At 30.3% G+C, this 10,681-nt stretch overlaps 2 protein-coding genes across 6 annotated transcripts; both read right to left on the bottom strand.

Moving 5' to 3' along the window:
- Nucleotides 1-258: 258 nt before the first annotated feature.
- On the bottom strand, nt 259-4,026 carry LOC105567009 (geranylgeranyl pyrophosphate synthase-like). Of its 3 annotated transcripts, none has more exons than XM_012021506.1 (8): nt 3,879-4,026; nt 3,055-3,289; nt 2,453-2,651; nt 1,660-1,804; nt 1,248-1,368; nt 1,012-1,148; nt 844-946; nt 259-696 (listed from the first exon to the last, which is right to left on the bottom strand). In XM_012021506.1, exons 3-8 carry the CDS (start codon nt 2,593-2,595, stop codon nt 464-466), a joined length of 882 nt encoding a protein of 293 aa, XP_011876896.1. In that variant the 5' UTR covers nt 2,596-2,651; nt 3,055-3,289; nt 3,879-4,026; the 3' UTR covers nt 259-463. The 3 variants fall into 3 exon arrangements, with proteins under 3 accessions (XP_011876896.1, XP_011876894.1, XP_011876895.1); XM_012021504.1 differs by having other exon boundaries at nt 2,453-2,610; XM_012021505.1 differs by lacking the exon at nt 3,879-4,026 and adding an exon at nt 3,761-3,841 and having other exon boundaries at nt 2,453-2,610.
- A 1,322-nt stretch (nt 4,027-5,348) lies between these two features.
- Nucleotides 5,349-9,400, bottom strand: LOC105567008 (geranylgeranyl pyrophosphate synthase-like). Of its 3 annotated transcripts, none has more exons than XM_012021501.1 (8): nt 9,336-9,400; nt 8,024-8,258; nt 7,573-7,727; nt 6,775-6,919; nt 6,325-6,445; nt 6,102-6,241; nt 5,934-6,036; nt 5,349-5,782 (listed from the first exon to the last, which is right to left on the bottom strand). In XM_012021501.1, the coding sequence occupies exons 2-8, from the start codon at nt 8,207-8,209 to the stop codon at nt 5,550-5,552; spliced, it is 1,083 nt and encodes a 360-aa protein (XP_011876891.1). In that variant the 5' UTR covers nt 8,210-8,258; nt 9,336-9,400; the 3' UTR covers nt 5,349-5,549. The 3 variants fall into 3 exon arrangements, with proteins under 3 accessions (XP_011876891.1, XP_011876892.1, XP_011876893.1); XM_012021502.1 differs by having other exon boundaries at nt 9,356-9,397; XM_012021503.1 differs by lacking the exon at nt 9,336-9,400 and adding an exon at nt 8,965-9,063.
- Nucleotides 9,401-10,681: the final 1,281 nt, after the last annotated feature.

Genomic DNA, 10,681 nt, shown 5'->3' with positions numbered 1-10,681 from the left:
TATATGTATACTACCCTTGCAAACACAAAGTAACAGTTACATAACTGTAAGTTAAAATTTCCTACTCAACAATATAACTGTTACATAACACACGTGTTATATAACAGTTATATTGTTGAGTAGGAAATTTTAACTTACAGTTATGTAACTGTTACTTTTGTGTTTGCTGGGACTAGACTGCTAGCTTCGAGCTACAAAGTGAAGGCACGAGCACCGCCATATCTTGTTAGGTAAATAAAGTAGTATATGTACGTCTGTGTGTGTCCAGCGAAAATTACAACAAACAAAACTTTATTATATATTTTTGAAACATTTTGTTATCCATATATCTTTTCTATATAATCCTATATAATCATATCTTGGCCGTTTGTCTTAATATTATTATCATGTATACTATTATTATGAAAAAAGTATACGGCTACGTTTTTGTTGTTTTTGCAAAAACAAATATGTAAACGTAAATTTAAGACGTTCCAGCTACGGAATTTTTAGGCACATTTTTGACATCCCATTTCTTGAGTTGATCTAGAATACTCACAAAATGCGGGTTACCGCCTAAACGTTCAATTTCAGCCCTCGCGATCGAGTCCAGTTCCTCAAGCATGTTTCTCGTGTATTTAAAGGAACCATATTTCTCTAATAATTGAACGCAATAACGTTTTATTTCGTTATCCTTTGTCCGTTGTTTTAGAATACCTTCATAAAGCATCATTAAAGAAATATATAAACTCAATAAATTACAATTAAAGCTTTCCAAGTATATAAAGCAGTAAATGAAAAAATGTTGTTAATTGCGTAATAAATATTTTTTAGTAAATAAAGATAGCATTTGGTAAAGGATACTTATTATTTCCTTATCGTCCGGATTGTTTGTCAGCGCATGAATAATCGGAAGGCTAAATTTCCCTTCGGTCAAATCTTCACAATAACTTGTATTCTTGGTATCCTACCACAAAAATAAATTTAGTTAATTAAAAAATTTATTAAATAAAATTAAGTGTTATCACTTACCTCATCAAGCCACAGGTCGCAATAATCGTCACTTATTTGAAACAATAATCGAAAGGTATCTGTTATTAACGAAAGGTCTTCTTTACAAGTTGAGAACAATTGCATTAATTTTAGCGCCAAGTAGAAGACTTCACCCTCTGCAAAATAAAATTGATTTAAAATATTTTACGAATGAGTTTTGTATACAGTTTTGTATTGTATATTTAAGAGAAGTTTGTATGAGTAATAGTAGTTACTTCTGATTATCATGGTCTTGTAATCTGCTTCAGTTGGACAGATACAATGAGTTGACCAAAAGATCTCCATTCCCTGACCTCTGTGAAACTCCAGTGCTTGTTCCAAATACACTTTTGCCGCCTGATAATATTATACTTTTATACTTTTCACTTTCTAATTAATTTGCAATTATTTGTATATGAATTTAACATTTAATATACATATATTAATTTTCACGATGACATCATTATTTGCAATGCTGCCATCGTAACGCTTGCAAAGTTGTCCATATTGTAAGAATATCCATTTAAGGTTTATTAAAAAAATCATTATCTTTTATTTTTATTTATATTGTCATATATCATTATTACATTAGAATCAGATAAAAAGTCAAAGTATTGCTTCGTAAAAAATGTGCTTGACATTACGTACCTCTGGATGTTGTAAACTAAGAACGCGTTCCAATGCAATAAAAGTTACGTAATTTGCAGCATTTATTGTGTTAGCGATTCCATAAATTGAATGTGCAACGGGAATGCCTCTTCGCAAAATGGAATTATCTTCAATATCATCTATTCTGCAAAAATAATAAAAGTTAATTCTTATAAAAGTATTCAATTTTTAAAAATTAATATAAATACGGACGATTCTTTGAAATATTTCTTCTTATTTTTTTTTTTAGTAGTTGATTTATTGAATCCCCTTAGGGTTACATGGCGTTTATATAGATTTCTGCATGCTTTTATATGGAACATTTTTTAAACGGGAAATAATTGCTTATTTATAATTATACATATAACTTTCTACAATTATATGTATATAATTGTAGAAAGTTATATGTATAATTGTAGAAAGTTATATGTATAATTATAAATAAGCAATTATATACATATAATTGTAGAAAGTTATATGTATTATACAATTATATACATATAATTGTAAATAATTAATATTTTACGTTAAAAAATTTTTCATATAAAAGCATGTATAAATCTATAAAATTATACAGAACTGCGTAGAATGTAGAATTGTATAAAATTGTATACAGAGATATATAATGTAAAAATATGTATGGACATATTTGATATATATTTTTATATAATTCCTATATATTTATTTATATTTATGCATAAAAATTTGTTTAGGGATAATAATAAGAAAGATGTGAAATTAGAAAGAGACACAAAATAGTCCATTATGTGGATGTAACAAACTATACACTTACATATCATTCGCATGGTGAACCATTCTTGATATATCATTAATCGTTTGGACTTTGTCGTCCGATATCCTTAGCCAATAATTGAAGGCCCTTATTAAATCTGTCGTTGTTATACGTTTTCCGGGAGCTTGAACACTATATCTCATCGGTTCTAATAATTTCTGCAAAAGGTTCCACTTCTCAAATTTGCCTATTTTTTCCACTTAAATTTAAAATCGACAAAATAAAGCATAACAAGCGAAGAGTCTAATCTAATATTCCAGGAAGTTTTTAAATTTTCAAGAATTTTTTAAAGATAATTATGTTTAGTGAGGATTTGAGAATTTAAGAATACATAAAATGTATAGATAGAGAATTTTTGTATAGATAGAGTTGACAAAACTGAGACGAAAAGTTCTTACTATTTTGCAATTTTCGCAATAGTTAACGAGTTATTGATTATAAAAAAATCGTCGTCTTGGTCCAGCCTCCTTTTCAGTACATACATATAATACATACACATACTAAATATAAATGTGGGGCGCGCATCTTTTACTCTCTATTAGAAATAAAGAAAAGCTTTGTAGAAACTTTTCTGTGCTATCAGGAAAGTAGTAGAGACTGACCTCATTTTCCTCTCTATCACTGCTCGTGGAATAATAAAAGGGAATAGAGTGATTGGTGTTTGTCATATCGTTCTGATTGGTGGTATATTCCTTCCGAAGTACTAGGTGTGAATGAATATTCCGTACAATATTAAAAGTTGAAACATTACTGAGGCGTCGCAAGATTGCATGTTGAAGTACAAACATCTTTTTAACGTTTTATTATATGATTCTTCTATATAGACTCTTTAAGTTGCTGCAACGTTAAAATAACATTGAATAAATTATTATTGTTCAAAATAATTTCTTTTTGAATTTTTGAATATGAAATTGGTTCTTTTTCGATCTTATTTCTGTTCTGAAAACATTCTTACAAGTTCCAAAGAATTCGCTTTTATGTCACCAATTCTGAACTTTTTTTTCGGATACAACAGGAATTAAATATACATACAGGGTGAGTTTTTAAAGTTATGTCTCAAAACAACTTATGTATTGAAAACAAAGCATTTTAACGAAAAATGGTTCGCACAAAAGTTTTTAACTTCGAGGGAGAAATAAGATGGTGTCATTTGTTTGATTCGGGATAGTCGTTTATAGATCACATGCAGGTCACTTTCAATTTCTTAAATGGAACTCCATATTTCTCATTACATGTTCTTGTAGCTTATCTCGAGAGCTTACAAAACACATAATTAAATTAATTTTCATTAAATACTTCCCGACTTACGAGGTTTGAAAGTTGCAGTGCCGCGAGCATTAGCATTACGCAAGGTGTGCGCGTCGAGGTTGAACGTTCCTAATTACATAGAAATAGAAATAAAAATATAAAATAAAATCAAATTTACCCAATGACCTTGCTGATATGGTACAATGGTTAAAAGTAATGTAACAAACGTTATAAATAAAAATATTTTATCCATTTAACTGTGTCGAGTGCGATAGTACTTCTTGCTTCTTTCACTAGAACTGTGACAAGCGCAATTTGCACACTCTTCATTTATATATCACTGTAACACGATAATTGTGCTGTTAAACTTAATTATATATGTAACTTAATTATAGATATAGTTTATGGTTTCGTATTTTACAATGCAGAACCAATCTTAAAATTTTATTTTTGTAAAACAAATTGTGCACATTAGAAATAAACTTCTACTCCAGTTAACGTTATCTTAAATATAATGACTGAACTATAATTTTTCTCAAATACAATTCCATGTGGTATGTAAGTGTTATACGTACCTGTCTATGAGTCTTTTTGTGTTATATGCGTTTATATGTGTTAAGCGCTACCCAGCAAAAGTTGCGTAAGTGCATGCGGATATCCATACAGTACAGTAACAATTATAGATATATAGATTATCCATAATTATAAATAGTTATATATAGATAATATTGCAGGAGCTTTGAAGCAACATATAATCGTACGATTGCAACAATGCATAAACATTGTGGAATGTTACACCGAAATTGCTGCAAGATTACAGCAACGGTGTCTGCTCTCAGGCTTGTTATACAATACGCCGTAAATCAGAATCGAATATCACTCGTTATTAGTCACGTGTTGTATGTCAGATATGAATATGACTTGTAATTTTACAACAGAGCTGCTATGTCGCAAATTGCAACTACAATAGAAATACGGTTTCATTGGTTGGATCAACCACCGATCTTTCAAGCCTTATAACTCGAAAAATATTCGATGCAAAAATTAAGTATATTAGTGTTTTGGAAAGCTCTCGAGATAAGCTACAAGAATGTCTAACGAAAGATAGAGGGTTTAGTTACAAGAAAAACAAAATTTAACTTTATATAATCTTGGCACATTGACCAAAGGTCAAACCAATGGTACCATCTTACGTCCCCCTTTGAATAAAACTACTTTTGTTCGAAATCGTCTTTTGATACAAGCCTTGGTTTTCGAGAAAAATGAATACTCTTGCGAAAAATGGTGGTAGATTGGGTCAGACTAAAAAGGAAAGTCATTTGCCACTTTACAAAATTCACAATAAATTATTCGATAACTATGGCAAATTTTGTAAAATGGTACATGACTTTTCTTCTCAGTGTGACACAATCTACTACCACTTCTCGTAAGAGTACTCTTGCGTCAGACACCCTGTATATTTATTAAATCTTTCGTCGAACCTTATTTCCGGTTTTAATGCTTGGGTATATCTAATACAATTTTACAAATGTTTTTTGAACGAAAATCTCATAACAAAACTTTATTATATATATTTGAAATACATTTTGTTACACATATATATTTCCTATACATATAAACATATCCCAGCGAGAAATGACTTGTTGATCGATGTCGAAACGATGTCGAAACGACATGCATCGTCAAATTGACGTCAATTTGACATCGATTCGACATAGATCGACGAAGTATTACTCACTAGGATCTTGACTGTTTTACCTTTAATATAAATATCTTGTATAACATTATGAAAAAGGCATGTATAAGGCTAGGTTTCTGCTGTTTTTACAAAAAAGAGATAATCGTAAATTCATGACGTCCCAGCTAAGTGATTCTTAGGCACGTTTTTGTTATCCCAATTATCGAGTTGATCCAGAAGCCTCACAAAAGGCGGGTTACCGCCTAAACGTTGAATTTCAGTCCTCATGATCGAGTCCAGTTCCTTAATAACATTTCTCGTGTATTCAAGGGAACCATATTTCTCTAATAATTGAACGCAATAACGTTTTATTTCGTCATCCTTTGTCGGTTGTTTTAGAATACCTTCATAAAGCATCATTAAAGAAATATATAAACTCAATAAATTACAATTAAAGCTTTCCAAGTATATACATACAGCAGTAAATGAAAAAATGTTGTTAATTGCGTAATAAATATTGTTTAGTAAATAAAAATAGCATTTGGTAAAGGATACTTATTATTTCCTTATCGTCTGGATTGTGTGTAAGCGCATGGATAATCGGAAAGCTAAATTTCCCTTCGGTCAAATCCTCACAATACCCTTTCTGGTTGGTGTACTACCGCAAAAATAAATTTAGTTAATTAAAAAATGTACTAAATAAAATTAAGTATTATTACTTACTTCATCAAGGCACAAGTTGCAATAATCATCACGTATTTGATACCATACTTTAAAGGTATTTGTTAGTAATGAAAAATCTTCTTCATAAGTTGAGACCAATTGCATCAATTTTAGCACCAAGTGGATGATGATCCCACCCTCTGCAAAATAAAATAAATTTCAAAATTTTTATGATTGATTTTCCTATGTATAAGAAAAAGTTTGTATAAGAAATAGTAGTTACTCTTGATTGCTACCGCCTTGTAATCTGCTTCAGTTGGACAAATTAAATTAATTCTCGAAAAGACCTCCGTCCCTTGACCTCTATAAAACTCCAGTACTTGTTCCATATACACTTTCACCGCCTGATAATATTATAGTTTATATTATAGATAATATTATGTTTTATTTTTCATTTTACTTATAATTATTTGTATATACAGGGCTTTCGAAAGCCCTGTATATTTAATATATACAGATATTAATTTTCTCGATGGGATCATTATTTGCAATGCTGACATCGTAACGCGTACAAAGTTGTTCATATTGTTAGAATATGTTAATATCCATTTCAGGTTTATAAAGAAACCTTTATCTTTTATCTTGATTTATATTGTCATATATTATTATTGGATTAAAATCAAGTAAAACATCAAAGCATTGCTTCGTAAAAAATGTGCCCGACACTACTTACCTTTGGATGTAGTAAATTAATAATTCGTTCCAATGCAACAAAAGACACATAATTTGCAGCATTTATTGTGTCAGGGAGTCCATAAATCGAATGTGTGACAGGAATGCCTCTTCGCAAATTGGAATTATCTTGAATATCATCAATCCTACGAAAATAAAAGAAACTTGAAGTTAATTCTTATAAAAGTATTCCATTTTTACAAATTAATATAAACACGGACGATTTTTTGAAATATTTCTTCTTGTTATGAATTTACTTAATTACCTCGAAAAACAAGATAAATTTAGATAAATATATGTATATAGTATTGTAAAAAATTATACGTCTAATATGTCCGTACATATTTTTACATTGTATATTTTTATGTAAATCTAAAAACATTCTACACAGTTCTATGTAATATACGTTATAAATTTATGCATGCTTTTATATAAAAAAATTTTAGTTGAGAAAAAGTGCTCATTTATAAGAATACATATAACTTTGTACAATTGTGCACAATTATATGTAATTATAAGTAAGCAGTATTTCGCAACAACAATTGTTTCATATAAAAACATGTATAAATTTATAATTATATAGAACTGTGTAGAATGTAGAATTGTATAAAATTATATAGAAATATACTATGTAAAACTATGTATGTACATATTTGATATGTAATTTTATATTATTTTGTATATTTGTTTACCTATGTTTATTTCTAAAAAATTTTTCCGAAAAATAATAAGAAAGATATATAATTAGAAAATAACACAAAACACATTGTTATGTCGAAGTAACAAAATGTACACTTACATAACGGTCGAAGTGTGTATCATTGTTGTTACATTATCGATCGTTTGGAGCTTGTCGTCCGGTATCCTTAGCCAATAATTGAAGGCTTTTATTAAATTCGTTCTTACTTGTTTTCCGGGAACTTGAAGAATGTATCTCACCGGTTCCAATAATATCTGCAAAAGGTTTTGTTTCTAAAATTTATCATTTTTTTCATTAATTTATTTTAAAATCGACAAAATAAAGCATAACAAATACAGAGGCTATGTAATATTCCAAGAACTTTTTAAGAATTTTCCGTAGTTAATTATATTTATTGAGGAGTCGAAAGTTTAAAGAATACATAACATGAAATATACGTATATACGTATACCAAATATAAACGGCACGCACATCTTTTGCTCTCTATTAGAAATAAAGAAAAGCTTTGTAGAAACTTTTCTGTGCTATCAGGAAAGTAGTGGAGACTGACCTCATTTTCCTCTCTATCACTGCTCGTGGAGTAATAAAAGGGAATAGAGTGATTAGTGTTTGTCATATCGTTCTTATTGGTGGTATATTCCTTCCGAAGTACTAGGTGTGAATGAATATTCCGTATAATATAAAAAGTTGAAACATTGCTGAGACGTCGCAAGATTGCATGTTGAAGTGTAAACATCTTTTTAACGTTCTATTATGCGATTCTTCTAACTAGACTCTTTATGTTGCTGCAACGTTAAAATAACATTGAATAAATTATTAGTGTCCAAAAAAAATTCTTTTTGAATTTTCGAATATGAAATAAACTCTTTTTCCATCTAAATTCTATTCTAAAAACTTTCTTACGAGTTCACAAAAATTTGCTTTTATGTTGCCAGTTCTGAGTCTTTTTTCGGATACAACAGGAATTAAATATTCATACAGGGTTAGATTTTTTAAGTGTTACAAACTTCTCTATCTCGGAATTATCTCGGAAACGAACAGTTTAGCGAAAAATGTTTTGTACCAAAGTTTTTAACTTTTCATATAGCCAGTGTGAGCACAAGTTGCTAACAAAAATGTTAATTAAGTTTCCTTCATGCACGGTTTTACGTACAAGTCTAGGCAACAGTGAAGGGGGTTGAGTCTCTTAACGTTCCCGTTTTTATTTCGATTTTTAGTTGCAAGGTGTGCTATGATAGAGGAGGATGTCATATGCGACAGATACAGAAGTATCATTCGTCTCTTTCTTTCACAGTTTTGTACCCCGTATTGCAACCACATCCCGTAGACTATACCTATCTAATATACTTCTAGACTGCTACCTTTGAACTAAAAAGTGTGGCAAGAGTTCCGTCATGTTTTGTCAGATAAATAAAGTAGTATGTGTACGTCGGTGCGTCTACGGGATGTCTGAACATAATATTATTCTAGTAATTGTAACATATAATTTACTTAAAAAAACTTATTTCACATTCCGCTTTCCATTTGCTTTTGCACTTTTTGACGCAGCGCGAGGTCCGTATATTTATATTTCTGAATATATCAGGATTTTAAGATAAATATGCGGGACGAAGGAACCAATTCGACCACATATGTGCCTCGGTGATCGAATTGGTTGAGACGCCCGCCTAGCGAGAGGGAGGTCCAGGTTCAAACCCTGGCCGAGGTGATATTTTTTCGCAATAAACTTAGAATAGAATATTTAGACACTGCAACCCTGTCACGGCTCTGAGTCCTTTAAATTCTTTGAAATTTGTTTTTAACACATATGAGCCATACTAATTTATTTAAGAATAATAATTAATAGTTAAAAATATTTTAACCGTTTAACTGTGTGACGCACTTTTCGCCTATTTCACTAGAACTGTGCCAAGCGCAATTGCACATTCTTCACTTATATACATATAACTATAACACTAATATTATGCTGATTAAACCTAATTATAGATATAATTTAATTATAGATATAGGCTGCGTTCGGGAAGACGCATATAACACTGAAAGCATCAGTTTATCTTCGTCACTCACTATATGTCGAACAAAGATAGAAGACACTTTTAGCGCAATGCCCGGACACTCCTATAGTTTATGGTTTCGTATTTTACAATGCATAACCAATCTCAAAAGTTAATTTTTGTAAAACAAATTATACACATTAGAAATAAACTACGCCAGTTAACGTTATCTTAAGTGTAATGACTGAGCTATAATCCTTCTCAAATACTATTTCATGTGTTATGTAAGTTTTATACAATATGTACCTGTTTATAAGTCTTTTTTTGTTATATGCTTTTATATACATATGTTAAGCCCTACCCATCAAAAGTTGCATAAGTACATACGCATACCCATACACTACAGCAATAAATACAGATATACAGATTATCTATAATTATAATTATCTATAATTATAGATAAGATTATAGGAACTTTGTAGCAACATATCATCGCACGATTCCAGCAATGCATAAACATTGTGGAATGTTGCTGCGAGACTGCTGCAAGATTACAGCAACGGTATCTGCTTTCATGCTTGTTGTACAATACAATCATTGGAAGAGAAAATGCGAGAAATTACATATATATATATTATAAGTTAGTTTCGATATTTCTTTAACTACGATCTACAAAATTTCTTGAATACTCTGTTTTAATGTGAATTTTCTAATTGTATGTTACAGAATCATCGTAATTAAACTCCGCTGCTGCGCATCGGGTCGGTGAGTGAGAAACTTTTTTATTACGGCAACGAATCTACACCTCGTAAATCGTAGATTGTAGGTAGTAGATCGTAGATTGTAGATTGTAGATCGCAGTTAAATATATCTCGTAGATTCGTTGCATTAAAATGGATAGGTCATGATACAATAATTACGGCACATTTAATCTTTTATTTAATATATTCAACATACCGGAAATGAGTGTTAAAGATTTTTAGAAGCAGAAATTACGCGAAATAGGACTTTGGATTAGTTTATGAAACTTTTCCATTGTCCATGTAAGATGGCTTGGCAAATAAGTATAATCTTGCTGTATTTGTCGAGCTAATCTTTCGTAACCTATCCATTTATTTTTCATATTTGATTTGATATATAATATGTATTGTCAAGATGCGTATCGCATGAACGACATGCACAATTACACGCATCTTCGCGGTCGGTTTACGCCA

This window comes from Vollenhovia emeryi, unplaced genomic scaffold, assembly GCF_000949405.1.
Source record: "Vollenhovia emeryi isolate VEMERY1.0 unplaced genomic scaffold, V.emery_V1.0 DF939141.1, whole genome shotgun sequence".
NCBI lineage: Eukaryota > Metazoa > Arthropoda > Insecta > Hymenoptera > Formicidae > Vollenhovia > Vollenhovia emeryi.
Note: the sequence above shows the minus strand (reverse complement) of the source record. Positions and strands in the feature narration are given on the sequence as shown.

Coding starts and splice junctions, on each gene's coding strand:
- LOC105567009 (XM_012021504.1), bottom strand. CDS start 3,240: ATGTTTGTACTTCAACATGCAATCTTGCGACGCCTCAGTAATGTTTCA. Junction 1,369..1,659: donor TTAGTTTACAACATCCAGAG/GTACGTAATGTC, acceptor TAATATTATCAG/GCGGCAAAAGTGTATTTGGA. Junction 1,149..1,247: donor CAAGACCATGATAATCAGAA/GTAACTACTATT, acceptor TTTATTTTGCAG/AGGGTGAAGTCTTCTACTTG.
- LOC105567008 (XM_012021501.1), bottom strand. CDS start 8,209: ATGTTTACACTTCAACATGCAATCTTGCGACGTCTCAGCAATGTTTCA. Junction 6,920..7,572: donor ATACACACTTCGACCGTTAT/GTAAGTGTACAT, acceptor TTATTTTCGTAG/GATTGATGATATTCAAGATA. Junction 6,446..6,774: donor TTAATTTACTACATCCAAAG/GTAAGTAGTGTC, acceptor TAATATTATCAG/GCGGTGAAAGTGTATATGGA.